Source organism: Macaca mulatta, chromosome X, assembly GCF_049350105.2.
Source record: "Macaca mulatta isolate MMU2019108-1 chromosome X, T2T-MMU8v2.0, whole genome shotgun sequence".
Classification (NCBI taxonomy): Eukaryota; Metazoa; Chordata; class Mammalia; order Primates; family Cercopithecidae; genus Macaca; species Macaca mulatta.
The window spans coordinates 152095995-152120922 of NC_133426.1; the positions used below are offsets into that span (position 1 = coordinate 152095995).

The window sequence follows — 24928 nt, forward strand, 5'->3', positions numbered from 1 at the left end:
GGATCATGGTGTAAAATATATTTCTTTCTGAGGAGCAGCACCAGCATGCATCGCCTGCCTCCACTGATAGTACTTGGGCCATAAGACATGAAAGAGTGTAGAGTGTAGTTAGTAGATCACAAAGCAGAGCATCAGGCAGCTTGGAATCTAGCTTTTGCTCTGTTGCTAAGTCATAATGTGCATTTTGTTCCTTTGAATTGTTTAAGCACTAAAAATATTACGGTGTTTATATACACACACATTTTATACATACATGTATTTATATTACATAATATACATTTATATTATATATTTATATTATATATTATATATTATATTTAACATAATTTATATAATATATATTAAATATAAATTTATACATATAAATAATAATATATAAAATTTATCAATGTATTATTAATACAAATTCATTATATTTATATTATATAAATTATATAATATATATATTTTATGTTTTAAAAATTGTAACCAGAACATCAATTCATTGACAGTTGTCTTTCCTTGCTGCAAATAACCAGCATTATATATATTATAAATATATATAATTATATATAATATATATTTTATGTAATTTATATAATATAATTTCATGTATGTAATATATAATATAATATACATATGTACATTACACGCATATACACAAAAGCCAGGGATGCTGCTAATCCTTCTACATTGCATAGAGCAGCTTCCACAACAAATAATCGTTTGGCCAAATATATCAATAGTGTTGAGGTTGAGCCCTGATGTATACATATATGTAACTATTTGAAAAATCTGTAAAATAAAAGATGGAATTTTTTGAAGTTCTTTTAAATGTCTGACATTACATGGCCACAACTGGAATCGTAAATATTTTTTCTAATGCTAATTCTATTATCCAACTTAAATTAAGATATTGGTTTCTGACTAAAATCAACCATTTCACCAAGAATGTGAGTATGGGCAGGTTACTTAAATTTTCTGAGTCTCACTTTCCTCTTTTGTAAAGTCTGGATAATCATGCTGGCCTGTTGAGGATTGTCATGAGAAACATGGAAAACAGATATAAAATGTTTTGTATAATTTATTTATTTTAAGAAGTGAGTTTAAAAATTTTTCAGTTTAAGATTTATTTGCACATATATGTACCACCGTTCAATTTCCAAGAGTTCTGTATACATCCCATCCTTACTCACTCCACATAGCAGGTGCCAGTTTTACACATGGGGAACTGAAATTGGTGTAATGCTGTTCTCGTCCCATTGTGAGAAAGTAGCACGGGTGGAATTTGAACCCAGGTCATTGGGCACCAAGGGCTTGGATATGTATTTGATTAAAAGAAAAACTGCTCTGGGTCTTGGCCCAGCACTATTTCAACCAAGCCAAAATGCCTGCCAAATAATCCAAATAATTGAATTGAATTTTAAAATATCCACCTTTTCAATAACATCAAGAACAAAAGTCTACAATATCCTGTAAACTATAATTACTAATATTAAGGGCATGTCCTCTTTGTTGTGTTTCTTTATTTAGGAATTTGTTCTGTGGAACTCTTCTTTGAAACCTTTGGTTGAAAAGAAAAAATGTTCACTGAAAATGCAGCACATGTGTCTTAGAATTACTGACTCTGCATGATGTTTCTATTTTGTCTTCTTTGATATGTTTTGAAGCTTTCTAGTTCTAGATAGGTGTGAAGAAGTTGAAAAAACTACATTCTCAGGTAAATTATGTACTACACAGTAATAGGACATCCTTTGCATCATCCTGGAAACATATGCGCTTTTTATTTCATTCATCCTAGATGAAATTTCTGGTTTTCTTCTAATCTTAGAATGAAGTTATAAAAACCCAGGCAAGATTTAGTTTTATTTCTCAATTTTTCCACTAGTTTTCCAATCAGGGATCTCTGTCCTGCTTAGTAACATGAACTTTACAATAGAAAATAGCTCACAGTACACCAAACCCCCACCACATGAAATTTACCTATATAACAAACTTGCACATGTACACCTGATCCTAAAATGCAAGTTTTTTAAAAAGAAAACAGCACATGGATATAAAGATACATTTACAGTGCTACTATAAAAAAGAGTAATGTGATTTTTATTAATTAACAGAAGCACATGAATATGGTATCTTTAGTATTCAATTCTATTTGGAAATTTTCCTCTAACACAGAAACTTTTAGAAAATTCAGTATAAAGCAGCTTTCAAATAAATTGGTATATTTAAATTTTTCACAGTCTTCAAACTCTCCTCCATTATAACTGTCTATGCAAAACCCTCTCAGAAAGTTTTATATTGCTCATCAATTTTTGTGTCTGTGCATTTCAAAGCACAGCTATCTACCTACTTGAAAATTTTATGCTGACAAAAAGAAAAGTCTGCTCTTTTAAATTTTATCTTACTATCAGTGTGGTCCCATGTGGAAAGGCAGGCTGCTAAATGCTTTTCAAAGGCTGGTGAATGGGTTAGACTTGCTTACAACGCTAATTAAAATTGATGCTTGCCATCTATTACATGTTACTACTGGATCTAAATAAAGTATCACTTTTCATCATTAATGCCATGTTCTTCCTCTAATCTGTATAGAAGTTATTGCTTATTTTGTATGTTCCCTTTGGCTACAGACACATCACCCTTCTTAGTAAACTGTCTCAGTTTTTCAGCATGACTGTCTCATTATTTCTGTATTCGAATGGCCTCTTAGCGCTGTGTTTTGCAGTTGTTTATAACATCTACTAAAAACTACATGAAAAGATGACACAGTCAGAAATATGGTAAAGACAGAAGTAACAGTATTAACTGACCTCACTTAGTTGATAATATGATGTGCTCATTCCTGTTTTTAGTCTGTAGCAAACAGCACATTGGATGTTTACACTAATACGGATATTGTAAAAAGAAGAGCAATGCTTCTGAATATATAACCGTACATACACTGCCCATGTGCTTACGTGAGAACTATGTTATTCTGAAGTTGCTTTTCTGAGTGGTAGGAACATTTCAAAAAGGCTTTCTCAAGAATGAAGTAAAAGGAACAGTAATGACCCTTACAACTCCAAAGATATGATTATAATTCTTTTGACTATAATTAAAGCAAACTCGGTACATCTTCATAATGTAAGATTACCAGTAGTTTTCTTTTCAAAAAGCCCAGCATAATCTCCTTAGAAAACCATTATGAAAGAAAGCCAAGAAGGAGAGGACAGGAGAAGCACAGAAGATTCCCACGGGAAGGACAAGAATAAAGTGGTTGTCAGTGCTGTGAGAACGTGAGGTATGGGAAATATGAAAACAGACAAATCTCAATGCAGATCCACTAGCTGGAGAGGTAATTTTGGGTCTAATTTTGCACCCCTCTCCTCGCCTCCCCGTCTGCTCTCCACCTCCACGCTTTTAGATGTTCAGAAGGATTCGGGGTTTTGCAGACTCTAATGGACATGAAAAGGATAGGCGGTGGTGACGACTGGAATTAATGACGTTCTCCTACAGGATGGAGGGGAAAATGCCTTAGTATCATCAAATGAACTCCCTACTCCTGGCATAAATTTATCAAACTGCTACTTTATCTCTAATACTCTGGAAGAGTAGAGGAGAGGCCCTAGACAAAGCAAGTCTTAAGGGGAACCGCAACGCTCTTGGCAAAAACCGCACCTCCCGATTGAACTACATTGACTCTTTTCACAGAGCGCCTTCCTTTAATAGAATCACAACCACCTGGACTACTAATAAGAGGAAGAAGAAAGGAGGAAAGGGAAGGGAAGATGGCAAAAATAACGCTCTAGACGATCCCAGCAACGTCGTCATGAAGAATAAAGGGAATCAATCACTGGAACGCTGCTAAGGGCTTGCTTTTGTTAATACACTTGCACAACTCAAGTTCAGCTCTATATTACGTTGAAAGTCCTTGTTTACGATCCTCGTAGGAGGTTCTGAAATATCTGCCTGCGAACTCCCAAAGATTGGGCGCTTACTAGTTAGGGGAGGCAGCTGTCCCGGAGGGTGTCCAACTCGGACGGCTGACTGCTCTTTCACTTGTCGTTAACTTCCACCCAGTGGTCTTAGTCTCCCCTTGGACATGGTACCGACCGTGTGCCATTCTTGTTTCACTTGACCGAGCCCGAGCTGCAGCCCAGGGTGGAAGCCGCAAGGGCTGGGCAGAGTTCCAGGCAAGAGGGGCCGAGAGGCGTGAGCAGTGCTCCGCAGCGCTTGTCAGAGAAATGGAGCAGCGGCTCCCTTGTGGGCTCTTACATCCCCGTCCTGGGTGCAATCTGCGGGGTGATTGGTAAGTGAGGGAGAGGGGCCGCGATCCCTCCCTCCCTCCTCCCTCCCTTCTTCCCCTCTCCTCCCTCCTGCTTTACTTCCCTCCTCCCTCTCGTCTCCCTCCCTCCTTCCTGCAAGAAGCGTTGCCCGTTGGCTAGCCGCTCCGGTGGGGATCTGCCTGCCCTGGGGGCGCCGCCCGCGCTCCCCGCGGTGCTCCTGCTCCTGGGCTGCGCCAGTCCGAAGCGGTGCCGGCTCCTTTGCTTCACCGAGTCGCAGATGCTGCGGGAGCCTCCGGGGAAAGATCTGGGCAGCGCGCTCGCTGGGTAAGTTCTGAGCACTCAGGGACGCGGTGGCGACGCGGCCAGTGAGCCGGCTTTCCTCAGTCCGTTGCCTTTCCCGGCCACCTCTCCTTGCGAGGGGGACCAGCGTGGGGAGGCTGGGCGCCACCGCAGAGGGCAGCTCGCTGGCGGCCGTCCTCTACCCTCAATCCCCACTAGAGATTCCTCACCCCTGGACCGTCCGCGCGGGCGTGGTCGGGCTCCGCGCGTCGCGCAGCGGGGTGGCACAGGCGGCCGGGGAGGGCCCGGCGCGAGCTAGAAGCCTCTGGTCGGCCTGCAGTGCCCAAGCCCCAAGGCGAGGGCAGCCCGAGTGGCCGTCGCTGCTGTGGGGCCGCATGCCGGGCACCGCACCAGGCGTCTAGCAGGTAGCGGTAGGGAAGGTAGAGCTGCGCTTGCGGCCGGTGCCCAGTTACCGGCGATCTGGGACGCTCGGAGACACCTGGTCTCCCGGAAGCGCCCTTCGGAAATGGGATTCGACCCGGCTTGCGGGCGGCAGGTGTTTAGAACAGGAGGCTGCGGGCGAGCAGTGCCCCTCTCTGGGCTCTCGGACTCCTCTTAGCCCCCTCGTGGCTTGATGGGCGGCCGGGACGGAGGTGGGCTGTAAGCCCGCCGGCACCCACCGTGTCCTGTGGAATCCTTGGAGACCTGAGCCAGGCTCTACTGGGTTAGATGCGAGTGAGACAGGCGACCCACGGAGTTCTTCTTTAAGCCTCCCTCGCCTCAGCAAGGAGAGGGAGCGTTTTCCTTATTTTAATAACCGCCTTTGCCTCCCTTGGGGTCCCAGTTCACCCTGAACCTTTCCACAGCCTTAAAAGTCCGCTCTCCCTAGGGGGGTGTTGCGGCAGTTCTTCAGAAGACACGGGGCCAAATGAAACTTACTTAAAGTGGTTATCGCGTTTCAAGCTGATTTGTTCCTAGTAACTACGTTTTGGAAAGCAGCTGTGGACTCTCAGGGACAGGCAGGAACGAAGACCCCGTCAGAGTCCCGGTGTCGCTTCCCACAGTTAGATTACCAGTGAATTTCCTTCATTCTGTAGGTCTCAAGAACCTCATGAGCCCCCAACCACCTCCACCTTTCTCTCTGAGTCTCTCTTCTCTCTCTGAAATTTTTAGCAAAAATAATCTGTCCTCAAGGAATATTGAAAGCGTCATCAGTGTCTTGAAAGAAATCACTGTATCTGAGAACTGAAACTAGTATTTGAGGTTTCACTTTCAAATACATTTTTTTTTAATAAAAAGGATAACTTTAAGTAAAACACCACCACCACTATTTAAGTTTAAGTAGATTCTGAATTCATATTAAGCAGTAGTGTGCTTTTTTGGAAAAATGATGGACTGGGACTAATAATCCCTGGGTTTTGTTTCTAATTGTAGTTTCTTGAGTAAGTCAGCACTTTCCCTGGTTGAGAAATGACCTCATCTGTAAAATGAACCTGACCTCTAAGGTCCTGTTCGGCTCTGGCTCTCACATCTTTACTTCAGTTAAATATGGACATAATACATGTTTGTTGAATGAATGACTGAATGAATAAATCTTATTGCTGTAGGAACTGTGTGCTTTTAACATTTGGAAATACATAGAAGCAAATGCCTCCTTTGCGAGGAAAGGGAGCTTAATTGTGCTCCCACTGCATCAGACTGCTTCCATCTCATGATGCAATTGCAATACAGAGTGGGAGGCCATCCGCAGGGCTGTCCCTCTGCCTCAGAACTCATCTCAAGTTTGCCCTTCTCTATAGAGAAGGAAAATCGGAGTCTCCAGAAGGAAAGTATTTTGCTAAAGGCCAAGCAAGAATTAGAGGGTAAGGGGGCTCCTGATGCCTGGTCCAAGGCTCTTCTTAGAAGAAGAAGAAGGAGAAAGGGAGAAAGCCCAAGAAAATAATGCACAGATCACCGCAGCTACAGGTTGCCTTAGTGCCTAAGTTTATAAACTACCCCCGCCCTTCCCGGAGAGAAAGGAGCTTGTATAAAGGGAACAATCCTAGGACCTAAGCTTAACAAGGAAGGAGAAGGGGAGAAGCAGGGGGCGTTCTGTTCTCAAGTGGTTTGTTATATCTGTGTTTATGCCACATTTCATCAGGCAGTGGGTCCCCCGGAAAGTAAGCTGAAGTGTTTTGTGGGACAGGCATATCATTTGGTCAATTCCTTTTCCCTGGTTATTTGATTCCCTCCTTTTCCTGACCCATCTCCCCCTTCCTACTAGAGGCAACCAAGGCCTTTCCAGGCAACAGCAGACATTATTTACCCCTTGTGAATTGATTCCACAATGAAGACTCCTGGGTCCAAGGAGCTATACAATAATTAAGGAGAAAACAGATAATGAAGGCAAAAATCCAACACCTGGTCATTAGCAATGCTCTGGAAAGGCTATTTAAACCCACATTGGATGTCAGAGCTGGGGTGGGAGGGCTCATACGGTCTACCTACCCACCTTTTGCAGATGGAGACAGGAAGATCCAGAAGCTAGTGTCACATCTAGCAACAGAGCCAGATCAGAACCCAGGTAAGCTAGGTCTCCGGCCAGGCTTCCTTTTACATCTCCTCTCTTTCTCAGGAGCCAGTCTTCCTGCACCAGCTTCCTCTTTTCTCCTAGCTCCCCTGCCCCTGCAGCCTGGAGGGCTCAACCACCCCTCCTTTGGCTCCCACTCCCAGCTGAGGCTCAGCCTGGCAGTGCTTTTCTGACACCCACTTCTTTTCTCCTTCCTCCAGGCAAGAAGCGCACGTTTAAACCTCATTATCTGGCTAAGTATAAACCTCAGGGAGAAAAGGGTTTTGTTTTTGTTTTTTCTCAGTCTGTAAGCTAACGTTGAGCTGACTTTCAGAGTCCAGGCAAATATCTCTTTGGCGGGTCAACACCCAGAAAGGAATTCTCTTAGCACTGAATCAGGGCTCTGTATGTAAAGCATAAATCCCCTAAGAGAACTCCTCACCCTCCTACACAGACACATTGGTGCATGCACACACACCCCACTCTCTCTGCACAGAGAGCATCTGAGCTAGGAGCTGGCAAGTGGGGCACAGTCCTGTAGCAAAGAGGCACACCACACACACTCTTACACACTTCTCCCTTGCTTGGGAATCTGGGAGAAGAACCCCCCACCCCCAGTCCTGCCCCCCATAGGCATTGTGTAGGTGAAAGAAAGAGGGAGGAGTGAAAGAGAACACATAGAGGGGCCCAAGGAGGTGCCAGCCCATTAGGAGGGCCCCTCCTTGAGAAACCCCTCTGCAGGAGCTTCTCCTGCAGCCAGCCAGGTTGGAGGTGGAGTAGTTCAGAATCAACTGACGCAGCCGGGAATTGAGCTTTGCAAAGCCACTTGCAAGGAAGGGAAGCATCTGCCCAACCCTCCCCCACCGCGCGCCCTGGATCCTCTGCCTGCCCCCTCCCCCGTGACGTCACCCTAGTCCCGTCCCGGGGAGCCTGCAAAGCCTCTCAGATTCAAACTGCTAGACGCACTGCTGCCGCCGCCACCGAATTGGAAACGCGCGCCCAGGCTCCGCCGTCGCCTTCGCCCGCCGACCGGGCCAGCCGGCTCTCCGACCTCCCAACAGAATCGCACCCCAGTCCCTCCCTGGCAGCTCGGCTTCCCTCCGCTCCAACTCTTCTCTTCCGCTCCTGCCTCCTGTCGGATTTTTAATTTCTGCGCACCCCCAGTCAAATTAAATCAATCAACAAAAAGCAGGGCATCCCCCCTGAAAGCAGCGTCTTATTTACCTTGTTCTCCCACTTCCTGAAGATGCTAAACTCCTGGCGGACTGCAGAGGAGAGGGGTTCAGTCTTCTCCTGATGTGTGAGTAACCCCCACCTCGTGCTGTTTTTGCCATCTCTCTCTCTCCTCTATCCCTGCCCCCAGCCCCCGATTCCTGATTTTCCCATCCCCTTTTTGCGCTTTTCTTTCTTTCTTTTTTTTTTCCTAAAGCGGTTGCGATTTCTGCTGGGAGCTCAAGACGGGCGAGCCGCCCAAGATCTCTTCGAGATACCCCAGGGGAGGAGGAGATGGGCAGGATTTAGTAGGACAACTCGGTTACTAATGACTTGGCTGCTGGCTGCGACCCCCCGGGAAATCAGGTGCAAGCATGTGTGTTCCCGGGGCACGTGTGTGGGTGGCCTCGGGGTGGGGGAATAGGGAGCGGAGAAAAGAAACCGCTTTGAAAAATGCAATGATTTCATTCTGCCGTGTTGCCAACCCCCTCATTCTCCCTCGTTCCCACTCCGCCTCCTTGCTTTACCATTTTTAATCAGGCTTCCTTGTTTCTTTCTTCCCTGCACCCGCTTCTTCCCCCTGCCCCCCACCTAAGGTTTGCCTGTAGGTACCTGAGTTGACACCGAAGGTGCCTAAAGATGCTGAGCGGCGTTTGGTTCCTCAGTGTGTTAACCGTGGCCGGGATCTTACAGACGGAGAGTCGCAAAACTGCCAAAGACATTTGCAAGATCCGCTGTCTGTGCGAAGAAAAGGAAAACGTACTGAATATTAACTGTGAGAACAAAGGATTTACAACAGTTAGTCTGCTCCAGCCCCCCCAGTATCGAATCTATCAGCTTTTTCTCAATGGAAACCTCTTGACAAGACTGTATCCAAACGAATTTGTCAATTACTCCAACGCGGTGACTCTTCACCTAGGTAACAACGGGTTACAGGAGATCCGAACAGGGGCATTCAGTGGCCTGAAAACTCTCAAAAGACTGCATCTCAACAACAACAAGCTTGAGATATTGAGGGAGGACACCTTCCTGGGCCTGGAGAGCCTGGAATATCTCCAGGCTGACTACAATTACATCAGTGCCATCGAGGCCGGGGCATTCAGCAAACTTAACAAGCTCAAAGTGCTCATCCTGAATGACAACCTTCTGCTTTCACTGCCCAGCAATGTGTTCCGCTTTGTCCTGCTGACCCACTTAGACCTCAGGGGGAATAGGTTAAAAGTAATGCCTTTTGCTGGCGTCCTTGAACATATTGGAGGGATCATGGAGATTCAGCTGGAGGAAAATCCATGGAATTGCACTTGTGACTTACTTCCTCTCAAGGCTTGGCTAGATACCATAACTGTTTTTGTGGGAGAGATTGTCTGTGAAACTCCCTTTAGGTTGCATGGGAAAGATGTGACCCAGCTGACCCGGCAAGACCTCTGTCCCAGAAAAAGTGCCAGTGACTCCAGTCAGAGGGGCAGCCATGCTGACACCCACGTCCAAAGGCTGTCACCTACAATGAATCCTGCTCTCAACCCAACCAGGGCTCCAAAAGCCAGCCGGCCGCCCAAAATGAGAAATCGTCCAACTCCCCGAGTGACTGTGTCAAAGGACAGGCAAAGTTTTGGACCTATCATGGTGTACCAGACCAAGTCTCCTGTGCCTCTCACCTGTCCCAGCAGCTGTGTCTGCACCTCTCAGAGCTCAGACAATGGTCTGAACGTAAATTGCCAAGAAAGGAAGTTCACTAATATCTCTGACCTGCAGCCCAAACCGACCAGTCCAAAGAAACTCTACCTAACAGGGAACTATCTTCAAACTGTCTATAAGAATGACCTCTTAGAATACAGTTCTTTGGACTTACTGCACTTAGGAAACAACAGGATTGCGGTCATTCAGGAAGGTGCCTTTACAAACCTGACCAGTTTACGCAGACTTTATCTGAATGGCAATTACCTTGAAGTGCTGTACCCCTCTATGTTTGATGGACTGCAGAGCTTGCAATATCTCTATTTAGAGTATAATGTCATTAAGGAAATTAAGCCCCTGACCTTTGATGCTTTGATTAACCTACAGCTACTGTTTCTGAACAACAACCTTCTTCGGTCCTTACCTGATAATATATTTGGGGGGACGGCCCTAACCAGGCTGAATCTGAGAAACAACCATTTTTCTCACCTGCCCGTGAAAGGGGTTCTGGATCAGCTCCCGGCTTTCATCCAGATAGATCTGCAAGAGAACCCCTGGGACTGTACTTGTGACATCATGGGGTTGAAAGACTGGACAGAACATGCCAACTCCCCTGTCATCATTAATGAGGTGACTTGCGAATCTCCTGCTAAGCATGCAGGGGAGATACTAAAATTTCTGGGGAGGGAGGCTATCTGTCCAGACAGCCCAAACTTGTCAGATGGAACCATCTTGTCAATGAATCATAATACAGACACACCTCGGTCGCTTAGTGTGTCTCCCAGTTCCTATCCTGAACTACACACTGAAGTTCCACTGTCTGTCTTAATTCTGGGATTGCTTGTTGTTTTCATCTTATCTGTCTGTTTTGGGGCCGGTTTATTCGTCTTTGTCTTGAAACGCCGAAAGGGAGTGCCAAGTGTTCCCAGGAATACCAACAACTTAGACGTAAGTTCCTTTCAATTACAGTATGGGTCTTACAACACTGAGACTCACGATAAAACAGATGGCCATGTCTACAACTATATCCCCCCACCTGTGGGTCAGATGTGCCAAAACCCCATCTACATGCAGAAGGAAGGAGACCCAGTAGCCTATTACCGAAACCTGCAAGAGTTCAGCTACAGCAACCTGGAGGAGAAAAAAGAAGAGCCAGCCACACCTGCTTACACAATAAGTGCCACTGAGCTGCTAGAAAAGCAGGCCACACCAAGAGAGCCTGAGCTGCTGTATCAAAATATTGCTGAGCGAGTCAAGGAACTCCCCAGCACAGGCCTAGTCCACTATAACTTTTGTACCTTACCTAAAAGGCAGTTTGCCCCTTCCTATGAATCTCGACGCCAAAACCAAGACAGAATCAATAAAACCGTTTTATATGGAACTCCCAGGAAATGCTTTGTGGGGCAGTCAAAACCCAACCATCCTTTACTGCAAGCTAAGCCGCAATCAGAACCGGACTACCTCGAAGTTCTGGAAAAACAAACTGCAATCAGTCAGCTGTGAAGGGAAATCATTTACAACCCTAAGGCATCAGAGGATGCTGCTCTGAGAACTGTTGGAAACAAGGACATTAGCTTTTGTGTTTGTTTTTGTTCTCCCTTTCCCAGTGTTAATGGGGGACTTTGAAAATGTTTGGGAGATAGAATGAAGTAATGATTTTGCTTTTGCAAGTTTTCCTTTAAATTATTTCTCTCTTGCTCTCCTCCCCACCTTTTTTTTTTTTTTTCCTCTTTTTCCCTTCTCTTCTTAGGAACCATCAGTGGACATGAATGTTTCTACAATGCATTTCTTCATATATTTCGTTTATGCTTTTGTTTCTTTTTTCTTCTTTGTTTTTCAGTGTGGGAGTAGGAAGAGGAGATTATAGTGACTGAAGAAAGAATAGGCAAACTTTTCAAATGAAAATGGATATTTAGTGTATTTTGTAGAAGATCTCCAAAGATCTTTTGTGACTACAACTTCTTTTGTAAATAATGATATATGGTATTTCCATCGTCAGTTACCGAGTATAGCCACTGGGCATCACTACTTTGTGTTAAAGTGCCTTCGCACTTTAAGTACATTACTTAAATGTTGCTTTTAGCTTTGATAAATTGAAAATATTTTAATGTGTTGTATTTTTGAAACTGAAAACACTGTAAAATAGATTGATGTGTCATCTATATTAAGTCAACGTACAGTTTGCTTGAGTTATAGAAACCAGCCTGTCATCAAATGATTCTAGTTCTAGGACTTTGTAGGCTTAACTATAAAATATTTCCTTTCCTCTGGGTTTAAGTGATTTTATTTAAGTCAACTAAGGGGATTTAACAGTGGACTAGAGGTAATAAGCCACCTCAGTCAGGATTAATAATTCATTAATAAAATATATTTAACCCAATATCAGAGTGAATTGAGCAATTAATGCCCTTCTGTAAATCATTATTTTACACTAACATGGTGAGTGTTTTAGATTATTTTCCTAATTAAAAGAACATGACACAGCTAGTAATATATTTTTCTGCATCGAATTAGGTATTTTTATATATTTAAATGAAAAAGTCTGTATTTCTAACTTTTTAATTGAAATTCATATTTTTTCTGCCTATTGAAACATTTTCTATAAACACACACCAGTAGAGGCCGCCACACACCTCATTTAACAAAGACATATGAGCCATTAAAGACCTTGAAGGAAGACTTCATGGGCGAGATTAAAACTTCCCAAGTAAGTTCTCTGCAAAATTCAAGGTAGCAGAGATAAAAACGTATACATTACTCTCTATTTATTTTAGATCACAGGTTAGACTCATAATCCTTCTCAAATTTAACACTTTCTGACAAAACAGCATTTTCCTCTTGAGTTTAATTGAAGCATTAATGGGGTGCTATCAAATCAAGTACCATTTGCGTCTCCAAATCGATTAATAGTTACCTAAACCAAGACATTAAGCATCTTTTTCCTTCTGCCTTCTTTAGGCTTGTGTTACTTGAAGTTTTCCTTGTCAGCTTCAGCAAGACTTTCATTTTGGTGTTAGCATTAGGATGATTTTAATTAACCAAGTCTATATAACATTTACGAAGCCTTATTAGACTGTAAATAATTTTAGATGCAAACATGATTGTGTGATTTAAACAAACAGCCCTTCTTTACAACAAAAAATAGTTTTGTTTTGTCTATTGTAAATCCTTATGCAACTGGGATGGTGATCTGCATATAAAGTAGTTCAGCTTTTCAATTCCTTATTAAAGCAAGCGATGGCGTCTGAAAGAAGCACACTGTTTCCTTTTCATAAATAGGTTACTGCACATAATAATCCTTTATCATCGTGTGGAGATTGAAGTGGATACGGATAACTTACTTTTAAAGCTTTAAAATTACTAATAGTATATTGTCTGTCACTATAAACAATTCATGTGATAGGCTTTCAATTAGAAATTCCTTAAATCCAAATGATTTGGATTAATAATTACTGGTGTAAAATAGTTGTCTGTAAAAACAATAGAAGGTAATTGTGTATATATAATAACGTAAAGGGCATTGAAGGAAAAAATGTCTTTAACAACATAAAATCTCTGAATATCTACAGTGGTAAGATAACATGCTCATTCTTTGATTAGAAGTGATAAGTCCTATTTCGAGCCATTAGATGAAAGTTGAAAATGGTGGGCCGAAATGATCTACAGGAAAGTTAATGTACAGATATTTTACATTTCACAGAAGAGGAGCTAGAATATTATGCTAGTTGAATGTGGAGAAGACTCCTGGAAACCACTTCATCTTTGAGTGAAGTATTTATATATACAAGAGTTTCAAAAATCCTTTTCTGACTGCTCTCATTTGATGCAATGATAAATACAGAATACAGAGGTAGGTATTTCGGGAAGTGATTGTGAAGGCAAATTTGCATATATATTCTGTTAAGATCGTTTTCAGGCTTAAATTACATGACTAGAGCTCTTGATGCAGTGATTCCACTTCAGTGCTCATTTTTATTTTTCTGAAAGTAAAGTCACTCCTGTAAAATGCCATTGTCGATAGAAAAAAGTTAACTCATTATATTTAAAGAGCGATGATACCTTAATATTAATTTACTGACATGATTTTAAAGACGCCTACTGGAAGAACTCAAATTTATAAACTCTTTTGCCTAATAATTATGGTTTAATTCTATATCCTCTTCCTTGTTAGATTTATACTTTATTTGCAGTAGATTTTTAAATGAAATTATTTGAATGCATTCCAGACTATTTTATTTAAAATCATCCTACATCATATACTTTGAACCTTTATTTTCTAATGCAAACATAAACACTTTTAAGTTTTATTAACTCACTAGCATCCCCACTGACTATATTCTGTTTTGCTTTATCTGCTCAAGCATTTTCGACCATATTTTATTTTAGGATTTTTATTTTTATCTTCCACAGCTGGATATTGCTATTTCACTTTTATTTCACATGCAGCTTTAAGAGGTATGAGCATCAGCACAGCAAAATGGTTCCAGCCTACAGAATGCGGTCTCCCAGGGCCCTGCCAGGAACGTATCTGTATGTCTGGCCCTTCAAATGACAAATGGTAATTCCCTTCTATTTTAGTTCTTAATTAGTTGCTTTCACTGTTTCCGAATATACCTGTGGCAAAGTTTTTATTGAAACACTCAAAAATACTACTTCTCAGTCTGAACACAATTGCTAAGAGCCTAATTTGGTTCTGGACTTTGGTCAACCTGTGTGCCTTGTTAGTTCTCTCCAGCAGCTGTGGTGAGTAAAGAAATGACCCTTCAATTTCCTCTCCTTTTTCCTCTGACCTCTAATGGGACTTAATTTTTCTTAATGTCTCCAAGTCATCAAGGGCTTAATAATTTATGAATTTTACAAAAAGCATTTAAGGAATAAGAAAGAGGTTCTGTGATTTTTCAGACTCTGAAAATTCATTTTGATTCTACATATTCCAGAAATATACTGGGTTGGATGCTAGAGTGAAGAAAGCCATCCAGACAATTCTCCCAGTCCATTCATTTCTTCATTCAGCAGTTATTGAGTGCTTATTTTCTGGGTGCCTAGCTCTAGGCTGCGTCCTGAGACATACAGTGGACAGGGTCTCTACCCTCCTCACAACACTTTCTTCACCCTCCACGCCACCCCCCTACTACTCACTCTCACTCTGTCAAGGAGCTTAGTGCTGATAAGGGAGTGTCTTACCTGAATGGCAGTCACCCAGATTAACAGTGGAGACAGTAATGCAATGCAGAAAAAGTTGAGTTTTTAAAGGTGATTCTGTGCAGTAAGGTATAAAACTGATATATAATAAGTAGCCTAGCTATAGTCTGACATCTCTTTAGAATTACTCAGCTAAAAAGGAAAAAAAACACCAAAATAAGATAAAATAAAACAAATTTTTGCAAAATAAGGCCCAATAGTATGGCCTAATGAAAGCTATATACTTGTGTTATCTAAAGTGCTATTTTGTAAAGATGACTACCAAGATTGTAAATACAAAATTTAAAAATGTACTTACATTTTCTGGAATATCCATGTTTCAGAGGTAATATTTACTTTCTATTTCAGTGGCTTAAAATATAACATTTTGACTTAAGTGTCTCTTATCAATACCATAAGACACCTTAATCCTGAGAGAAAATTAAGTACTGTATATAGGTGTACTTTGCTTCTCACAATGATTATGCAAAAATTCACGTGTAAATTGAACTTTTGTAAATCAAATTGTATTTTAAATGCATTGGGGAGCTGCCATTTAGAGGAAACTTGTGAATTCTTTCATAAAGCAGGAAACCATTTGGTAATACAAATAACCATTCTCTAATTTATCTCTTTTGTATGTTTGGATTTTCAATATCGACTTTGCTTAAAATAGAGCCCACCTGCATAGTAACTGTGTTTTGCCAAGGCTGCTTGTGCTACCAGTTTGTTGGTGGCTAACGGCTTGGGCTTGCAAGTCTTCTGCAGTTTGATGTGAATTGAGCTATCAAGCAATGCTATGATAGCACAGTAGTAGTCCCGAACAGTCCGAGTAGCCAACCCATTTCAACAAAATTGAACACAGGACTCTTCTGCTCAGCAGCCTCTCCTTTCTCAGATGTGGCCATGTTACAGTAGAGGGTAGAATGACTCCTTTATTCATATTCCATAAAGTGCTTAGAGTCACAGATTTTATAATAAATTATGTTATTATGTAAACATATTGAATTACATGCATGTTGAAATTTTTTAGCAGTACTTTAGCTTGAAAGTACTCGTACAAATACTGTTAAATTTAGTTGCAAATAATTGTTCTCAAGTTATTGGAATAAATGTCAAATGAAACAAGCTCTTGTGTAAATAGACTTCTGTGGCTAATAGTGACATTGTTTCAAAAAATAAATGTCATATTTTGGGCTGTTAATAGGCCAAATGAAACATTGGAAATGTGATCAAATGATCTTGGGTTTTATTGGATGAACTGGTTACACAGTTAATTTATGTGTAATTAGATTTCAGTTAAAAAATAAATGTTCACTAACAATGAACACTACACTTAAATTAGTTAGAAAAGATATTTAGAATCTGAAGAGGAATGAATGACAAACTATAATTGAAACTGTTTTCTTTGCCTTGATATGCTTATAGATAAAGGCTTTGATACTTCATATGATTAGTTTACATGTTTAAGGTAAAATAAGCTTTATAAAAATATATATTAATACTTTTCCATGAGTGTCCATTAGTATTAGACTTAAAAAATTACAAGTAAACAACAACAAAATCAATTCAAATAGAGATGCTTCGCTAAGTACTGAAAAACTACTGATTCCCCACTCTCCTCAACAGACACAGACACACATCTACACCAAAGCCAATGGCTTTTTAATTATAAAATTCAGTCTAATACCATATGTGACCTAATACATTTGTATTTAATAAAATAAAAGACTGACATACAAATCCAAGGAATAAAAATTATGAGTTCATTAATAGAAATGCCATCACTGTATTCCTAAAAAGTACATTTAGAAAAAATAATGAGAAAGCGGGGGCGGGGGGTGGGGTGTTCATTTGTTCCTGCGATTATGGTGATATGATGACAAAGTTACTTTTTTGGCTATTTGCATTTGGTTGAATATTAGAATATATCTGCCAGGCATGCTCCAAATCACAAATGTATAACGTAACAAAGGATTTGCGATTCCTGTGGGAACATGAGGACTTATAACAAATTGTCCTCTCTTAGGATTACCAATATATGCACAATATATTCAGTTTATTCACGTAGCCTTCCTAGGGTAGCTGAAACAATTGGAATAGCCACATTCAAAAGTGTTTTGCAAAAGGAAAATTGGTGCCAGTATACAAGATTATTAGATCCCTTGACAAGATCAGTTGAAATGAGAATAAAAGTAGTGTACAGCTCCCTATTCTGAACACACGTAATATAAAATATTAAGTTCATAATGTGCCTGTTGATACTGGAAAAAGAGCATCAAAATAGGCCGGGTGCAGTGGCTCATGCCTGTAATCCCAGCACTTTGGGAGGCTGAGGTGGGTGTATCACTTTAGGTCAGGAGTTTAAGACCAGCCTGAGCAACATGGTGAAACCCCATCTCTACTAAATACAAAAAATTAGCTGGGCATGATGGTGCATGCCTATAATCCCAGCTACTTGGGAGCCTGAGGCAGGAAAATCGCTTGAACCCAGGAGGCAAAGGTTGCAGTGAGCCGAGATTGCACCATTGCACTCCAGCCCCAGGCAACAAGAGCAAAGCTCTGTCTCCAAAAAAAAAAAAAAAGCATCAAAACAGATTTTGTCAATCCTGGATGGGGTGGAAAATGTACCTCATCCATACTTCCCTGAGCAGCAACTTTGTAATTACTTATACATCATTTTTGTTAATTTTATTTTAAATTATTATTTTATGTTTTCCATCAACATTTACGATAAAAGACCATTTAAACTAGTTATCTGTCAGATTGTTTCCTGGACTTTGGGGACATTTTGATCTTGGCAGAATGTGGAACACAACAAACAATCTAAGGTACTTTCCAGCTCACAAAGAGAATACCAGGCAGACAAGATTCGTGATGGAGTGTACTCTGGGTAATCCTCGGATGAATCCCTCCCTGATCTGTCTTTTACTTTTATATTGTTAACACCTGGCATAGTGTTTTGGAGCATAATACCTTAATCTCCAATAAATATTTCTATTTAGTGAATAAATGAGTGAATGAGGCTCTGGTTCTCATATAAATGCTGAAAAAATGGTTGAAAACTAGAGGATCTAAGTTTAAAGCATAATTACAAGGAATTATCAGCTATTCCTGGAAGTCTTAAACTCTTTGGTTTGAATATTTTCAGAATTTTATGAGACACACACACACACACACACACACACACACACACACACACACACACACAGACATACCCCATGAGGATGGTGGAGAAGTGTAGTAACACATAGCCAAGTTCTAAAGTTAATTACATGCAGGCAGGCCTGATTTTTTAAGTGACACTTGGGTCTGTCCATTGAACCCAATGATTTCATTCTAGAGTTAAAAGTAGCTTTACTGCTGAGCTGTGAGATTTTCTTGTTATTGGCTTTTGGAATTGGGACATTCTGAGTTAAGAGAAAATGTAGTCTCTGATGAGCTTGAATGATAAATTCTTCCAGAGCTTATTATTTAGTTTTTATTATGGCTCTGTATATTTGATTGATTTGTTTCTTATGTCTTCCAGAGAGAAGAGAAATTATTTGAGTTAAAAACCATAGTAAATCATATTTCTGTCAAAACAACATTGTTATGTTCAGTTCAATGTATACAAAATAAGAGCCTACAAGTGGTATTTCACAGTGAAGAGTCCTAGGATCTGAAGTTCTGGCCTTAGTGTGGCTATAAAGCTGTGAGGATAAGTCGTGGTTCTCATTGGGCCTCAGCACCCTCATCTGGGAACAGTGTTGGACTGGATGAACTGAGTGGACACATTCAACTTAGGTTCTCTGTGATTGTAGGCTACTTTGGAAATGGTTGCTACACACAAAACAAAATAAGGATTGAGACAATTATTATTTAAGCCTGAAAATCTCTTATACTTCTCTTTTCAGTTGTCTACTTTGGATATAGCCCTATTCTGATTTTTTTTCTGCAGGATTCAAATGCACAATTTATCTTGGGTTAATTTCTCGTTCTGAGCTTGACTTTAAAAAAAGTTTAAACCATTTTCCTCACTTCTTTGTAAATCACAAAACCCTACTACCTTTTTTTTTTTTTTTTGAGTGGGGGATTGTGTTGGGTTTTCTGTTTATTTTTCAAGGAGTTGTCTTTTTTCATTGGTAAATGAATTTAGTTATCCTCTGTGATAATTAAACAAAGTAAACTATGAATCTATCTAGGAAGACCACATTATCACAGTTCAGGGAAAATGGCATTTTTTTTCATTTAATGTCTTATCATTCCCTCCCTTTTAGCCAACACTGCCAAGTTTCTTATCAGGGATACTGACAGACCCTTGGACAACTCAGTTGAGCTTCAGAAATTCAATGATTCATTCCAGTGAGCAAAGCTCTTAGCTGACAAGAGGTGTTTGGCCTCTTCAGGATCATAAACTTCAGCCATAGTTTTATTGCTGGACCGATGTATCTCTATCTGCTCATATAGGTTTTAACTGGAAACAAAGAAATAAAGCCCTCAATATTATAATATTCAGCTGATATGTTCCCGTGTAAGAGTAGAAAAGAGGAAAAAATGTATCCATTCAAACCATTTCTCTGCTTTCCAGAGGTTTCTGAGGGGTTTATTAAAAGCATTAGTGAATGAAAGGAAAATCCAGCAACAGTTGGCTGCTTGTTTTTTCTGTCATGTTACAGAAGGTTATTAAAGAGGCAGTGTAGGTTATCCTTGTCCAAACCCCACCATCTTAAAAGTAAATTTAAAAGGATGTCATTGGAATATTAAAGACTTATGATTACATTTCAAATATTTAACTTGAAATTTTTGAACAAAATATATTTTATTTACTAAGTTGATCTCTGAGAAGCAAATCGGTTTCAAGTAATAATCTGTCTAAGTTAGGGTAGGGGTTTGTTGAAATAATTCATCAGTTTTAAACTGCATTTATTCAGATTTTGCTTTGTGCAAATTCACCAGAAAATTATTCAGTTCTACTATGCAAAGAGCTCAAATGTTCTGAAATTTTAAAAATAAGCTAATTTTCCTGTTCTTACAGACCAAAATGAGGAGAAGATCTGTCTACATTGATGTAGCTTGTTTTTCACCCACACTTTCTGAGTTTCTCTGTAGGGCAAAATCAAATATACAAGGATGAATATTTGTACAAAGACAAAGTAAAGCCTTAGAAAGAGAAGGGTAAATATATACTTTCTCAAATGATTTATAATAGAGGGCTAAGAAATAGGGAGCTTCACAAACTCCTCTTACTGTGCCAAGAGAAATCCTTCCTAAGTCATGATCTCTGACTTGGAGACAAATATTTTTGCTATTTGAATAAGATTTAAAATTTTACTGGGCTCCGTTTTACTCTTCTTAAATCACACTGATTCTTTCTTATTTGCTGACCTGAGGAGGATCTGATAAAAATGGGATTTAGCCTCCATGCTTCTCTGAATTCTGTGTGACATTGGACCAGGTCCTTCCCTTCTCTGAGCCGCAGTTTTTTGTTTCATTCTGTTTTGTTTTGTTTTGTTTGTCAGATAAAGTAGTTAGATTTAGCCTTCCCAATCAATAAAACAGTTGAATAAGAATGAAACCATTGGAGAAAACTGGAATCCACTTTGATTCATTGAAAATAGTAAATCATTCTCAAACTTGACACATTATTATTAATAACAAGTTATTTTCAACAAAGTTCGCACCTGTTCTCTGACACACCAGTAAATACATTTTGACCAGAAGTTCTGACATTCCTTTTTGCTTAAAAAAGGCCTCATGATTTTATTTCCCTCATTCTTATTTCAGCTCTTAGATATTATAATTGTATAAATCTACTTACACAAAGAGTATGAGTAATTTCTGGTAATCCTTATGTGGTAACAGATTGCCTCTAAAAATACAATTTATGCAGTGCTCACTGTGTGCTGAACATTCAAGCAGATGCTGCGCACATCCAAAACAAATCCACAAGTGTTCCTGCAGCCTGTGTGTGGGCCCGGCCCTGGGGCAAGATGCTGGGTGAAAATGGAAATCTCACTAGCCATTCAATCCTCCTCAAGGACCTCCTGTATGTTGGGGAAATACAACATACACACTTGAAATAAGACACAATGCCTGCTCTTAAGGAATTTATAACCAAATTGGCAAGATGAGTTACTAATCCTTGAAGAAGATATGGGAGGTCAGGATCAGAAAAGAAAAAGATCAATAGGGACTAGACCGGCATTATCTGAGAAGGCTGTGTGGAGCAAGCAGGACACCAAAACAGCCTTGAATTGAGAAAGGCTTGGGGAATCAGCAAGCTTGAAAATGTAAAGACAGGAATATGCATGTATACGACAGTGACAAGAAAACTACCGGCTGAGCTTACCTTTTCATGGTTCTGAGAGCCAGAAAAGGGAACTTGGACATGAGTCCAAAAATAATGGAAGGTTCTCCAAGCAAAACAAAAGTTATAAAACTACTAATATTTGTATGGGTTCTTAGAAAATATGTCACATGCATTTCTATTGATACTCCTTGTCATCACCACCTGAGATTGTTATATCTGTGTTAGAAGGAGGGAACTGAGGTTGAGGGAGTTTTAGGGCTTGCCCCACTGACCCAGTGACTATAGGGAGAGACCAGTTTTAGCAAGGATCAGCACAGATGAGTGTTCAAGAGCAGGCACTCTGGAGCCAGCATGTCCCAGTTTGAAATAAAAAACTGAGGCTCAGAGAAGGGAAGGACCTGGTCCAATGTCACACAGAATTCAGAGAAGCATGGAGGCTAAATCCCATTTTTATCAGATCCTCCTCAGGTCAGCAAATAAGAAAGAATCAGTGTGATTTAAGAAGAGTAAAACGGAGCCCAGTAAAATTTTAAATCTTATTCAAATAGCAAAAATATTTGTCTCTGAGTCAGAGATCATGACTTAGGAAGGATTTCTCTTGGCCAAGTCCCAGCTCTGCCACTTACCAGCTGTGTGACATGAGCTAGTCATTTAACTTCTCCAGGGCTCAGTTTTCTCATCTGAAACAAGGGGACAACGATTATATATAACTCGCAATGTGGTTATGAGTATCAACGAGTTAATACTTAAAAAATAAAATATATTTGTTGTACAATAAAAGGTGCCAAAGGGATAATTTGAAACGAGCTATGACTGACTTTCTACCCACGTCCTGTCCACTCCATCACTGAGTTTCACTGGATAAACAGAGATGCATTGAGTTGTCTGGCTGAAGGAGCGATCTGAGCATTTGGGTAGAGAGGAGACTGAGTTCTAGGAAGTTGCTATGGTAATTCAGGTATAAGGAAATGAACCCCTGCGATTAGGGAAATGAAGGGAAGACAGAGGAAACCCTGCTTCTGTGTTCAACCACAGGCTATCCACAAGCTGGGAGGACAGATTGATTTTTTTTCTCTTTTCTTTATGCATCTTTCTGTTCTTATTTAACATTACATCTCAAAGATCTTTCCATATCAGCATAAACAGAACTAATGCTTTTTAATAGCAGCTTTTCTTTTCTTTTTTCTTTTTTTCTTTCCTTCCTTCTTGTCTATTTATAGTTGACAGACAACAATTGTACATATTTATGGGGTAGAGCTTGCTGTTTCGACACATGTATATATTGTATAGTGATCGAATCAGGATAACTAGCATATCCATCACTTTAAACATTAATTTCTTTGTAGTGATAACATTCAAAATCCTCTCTTCTGCCTCTCTTGAAATATACACTGAATTGTTATTAGCTATAGTCACCTTACTATCTAGTAAAGCACCAGAATTTATTCTTCCTGTCTGACTATATCTATTTACCTCTCAAGCAACCTTTTCCAGCTCCAATTCCCCCTACCCTCCCCAATCTCTGGTAACCACTATTTTACTCTCTAATTCTATGAGATCAATGTTTCTAGATTCGACATAAAAGTGAAATCATGCAGTATTTATCTTTCTGTGCTGGGTTTTTTTCACTTAACATGATGTCCTTCAGGTTCATCCATATTGCTGCAACTGACAGAATTTTATTCTGTTTTATGGTTGAATAGCATTCCATTGTGTATATACCACGTTTTCTTAATCCATTCATCCACAGATAGCCTCTTAGGTCTACTATTCCTTATATTGGCTATTGTGAACAGTGTTGCAATGAACATGGGCTGATATATCACAGATATATACTGATTTCCTTTCCTTTGGCTATATACCCAGGAATGACATTGCTAGATCATACGGTAGTTCGGTCTTTAGTTTTTTGAGGACCCTCCATGTTATTTTCCATATTGGCTGCACCATTTGACATTTCTACCAACAGAGTACAAGTGTTCACCTTTTTCTGCACCTTCGCCAGCATCTGTTATATTCTCTCTTTGTTAATAGCCAGTCTAACTGGAGTAAGGTGATAACTCATTGTGGTTTTGATTTGCATTTCCCTGATGATTAGTGATACTATACATTTTTTTTCATATACCTGTTGGCCATTTGTATGTCTTCTTTTGAGAAATGTGTATTCAGGTCTTTCGCCAATTTTTAAATCGGATTATTTGTTATTTTGCTATTGAGTTATTTGAATAAGATTGATCTTTTAGAAAGTCATATTTAGTAACATATCCATCTTTTATAATCAGCAGATTCTAAGCATAATAACATCAGTATTCTCTAAGGGAAAGGCATAAGGCAAATGGATTTTGAAAAAGGACTATTTTCTTCATGGATTCTTAAGGGAGAGAACCTTTTATATTTATTTATTATTATCATTATACTTTAAGTTCTAGGGTACACGTGCACAACGTGCAGGTTTGTTACATATGTATACATGTGACATGTTGGTGTGCTGCACCCATTAACTCATCATTTATATTAGGTATATCTCCTAATGATATCACTCCTCCGTCCCCTCACCCCATGACAGGCTGCAGTGTGTGATGTTTCCACCCTGTGTTCAAGTGATCTCATTGTTCAATTCCCACCTATGAGTGAGAACATGCAGTGTTTGGTTTTCTGTCCTTGTGACAGTTTGCTCAGAATGATGGTTTCTAGCTTCATCCATGTCCCTACAAAGGACATGAACTCATCCTTGTTTATGGCTACATAGTATTCCATGGTGCATATGTGCCACATTTTCTTAATCCAGTCTGTCACTGATGGACATTTGGGTTGATTCCAAGTCTTTGCTATTGTGAATAGTGCTACAATAAACATACGTGTGCATGTGTCTTTATAGCAGCATGATTTATACTCCTTTGGGTATATGCCCAGTAATGGGATGGCTGGGTCTAATGGGATGGCTGGGTCAAATGGTATTTCTAGTTCTAGATCCTTGAGGAATCACCACACTATCTTCCACGATGGTTGAACTAGTTTACAGTAAGGGAGAGAACCTTGAACGGGTTTGGTTATTAGATGAGAAACCTGAGGCCACCTGACGAAGAATTTCAGTCTTACACAAGATTCATGTAGGCCATCTAGGCCTTAGATATGTGCGGGGCCAACTTCAGGGGCATACAACCTGTGCAGTTGCCCAGAGTCTCAAGCTTAGAAGGGTCTCACATTTGGTTTAATGCTCTGCTTTTGAACAAGGGCCTCCACATTTTTAGTTTTCACTCAGCCTCACAATTTATGTAACCCTTCCTAGGTCTATGACACCTGTAACTCAATTAACCTGCCACAAATTCCTCTTGCCTAAGGCAGATCTATTTCTAATAGGACCATTACCTTAAGAACATCCCACATTCTCTTGTTTTTCTGACTACATGTGTTTTACCACATTGTCCTCTCAGACGAGGTATTGAACTAAATGGAAGTGTGGCTGTTTCTCCTTTAAACACTCTTTAAATACGCTTT

At 40.2% G+C, this 24928-nt stretch overlaps 1 protein-coding gene across 3 annotated transcripts; it reads left to right on the plus strand.

The window, feature by feature from the left end:
* Window positions 1–4369: 4369 nt before the first annotated feature.
* On the plus strand, window positions 4370–12337 carry SLITRK2 (SLIT and NTRK like family member 2). Of its 3 annotated transcripts, none has more exons than XM_015128340.3 (5): window positions 4370–4568; window positions 7024–7086; window positions 8318–8371; window positions 8501–8659; window positions 8880–12337. In XM_015128340.3, the coding sequence occupies exon 5, from the start codon at window positions 8923–8925 to the stop codon at window positions 11458–11460; it is 2538 nt and encodes an 845-aa protein (XP_014983826.1). In that variant the 5' UTR covers window positions 4370–4568; window positions 7024–7086; window positions 8318–8371; window positions 8501–8659; window positions 8880–8922; the 3' UTR covers window positions 11461–12337.
* The last annotated feature ends 12591 nt before the right edge of the window (window positions 12338–24928 follow it).

Coding starts and splice junctions, on each gene's coding strand:
- SLITRK2 (XM_015128340.3), top strand. CDS start 8,923: ATGCTGAGCGGCGTTTGGTTCCTCAGTGTGTTAACCGTGGCCGGGATC.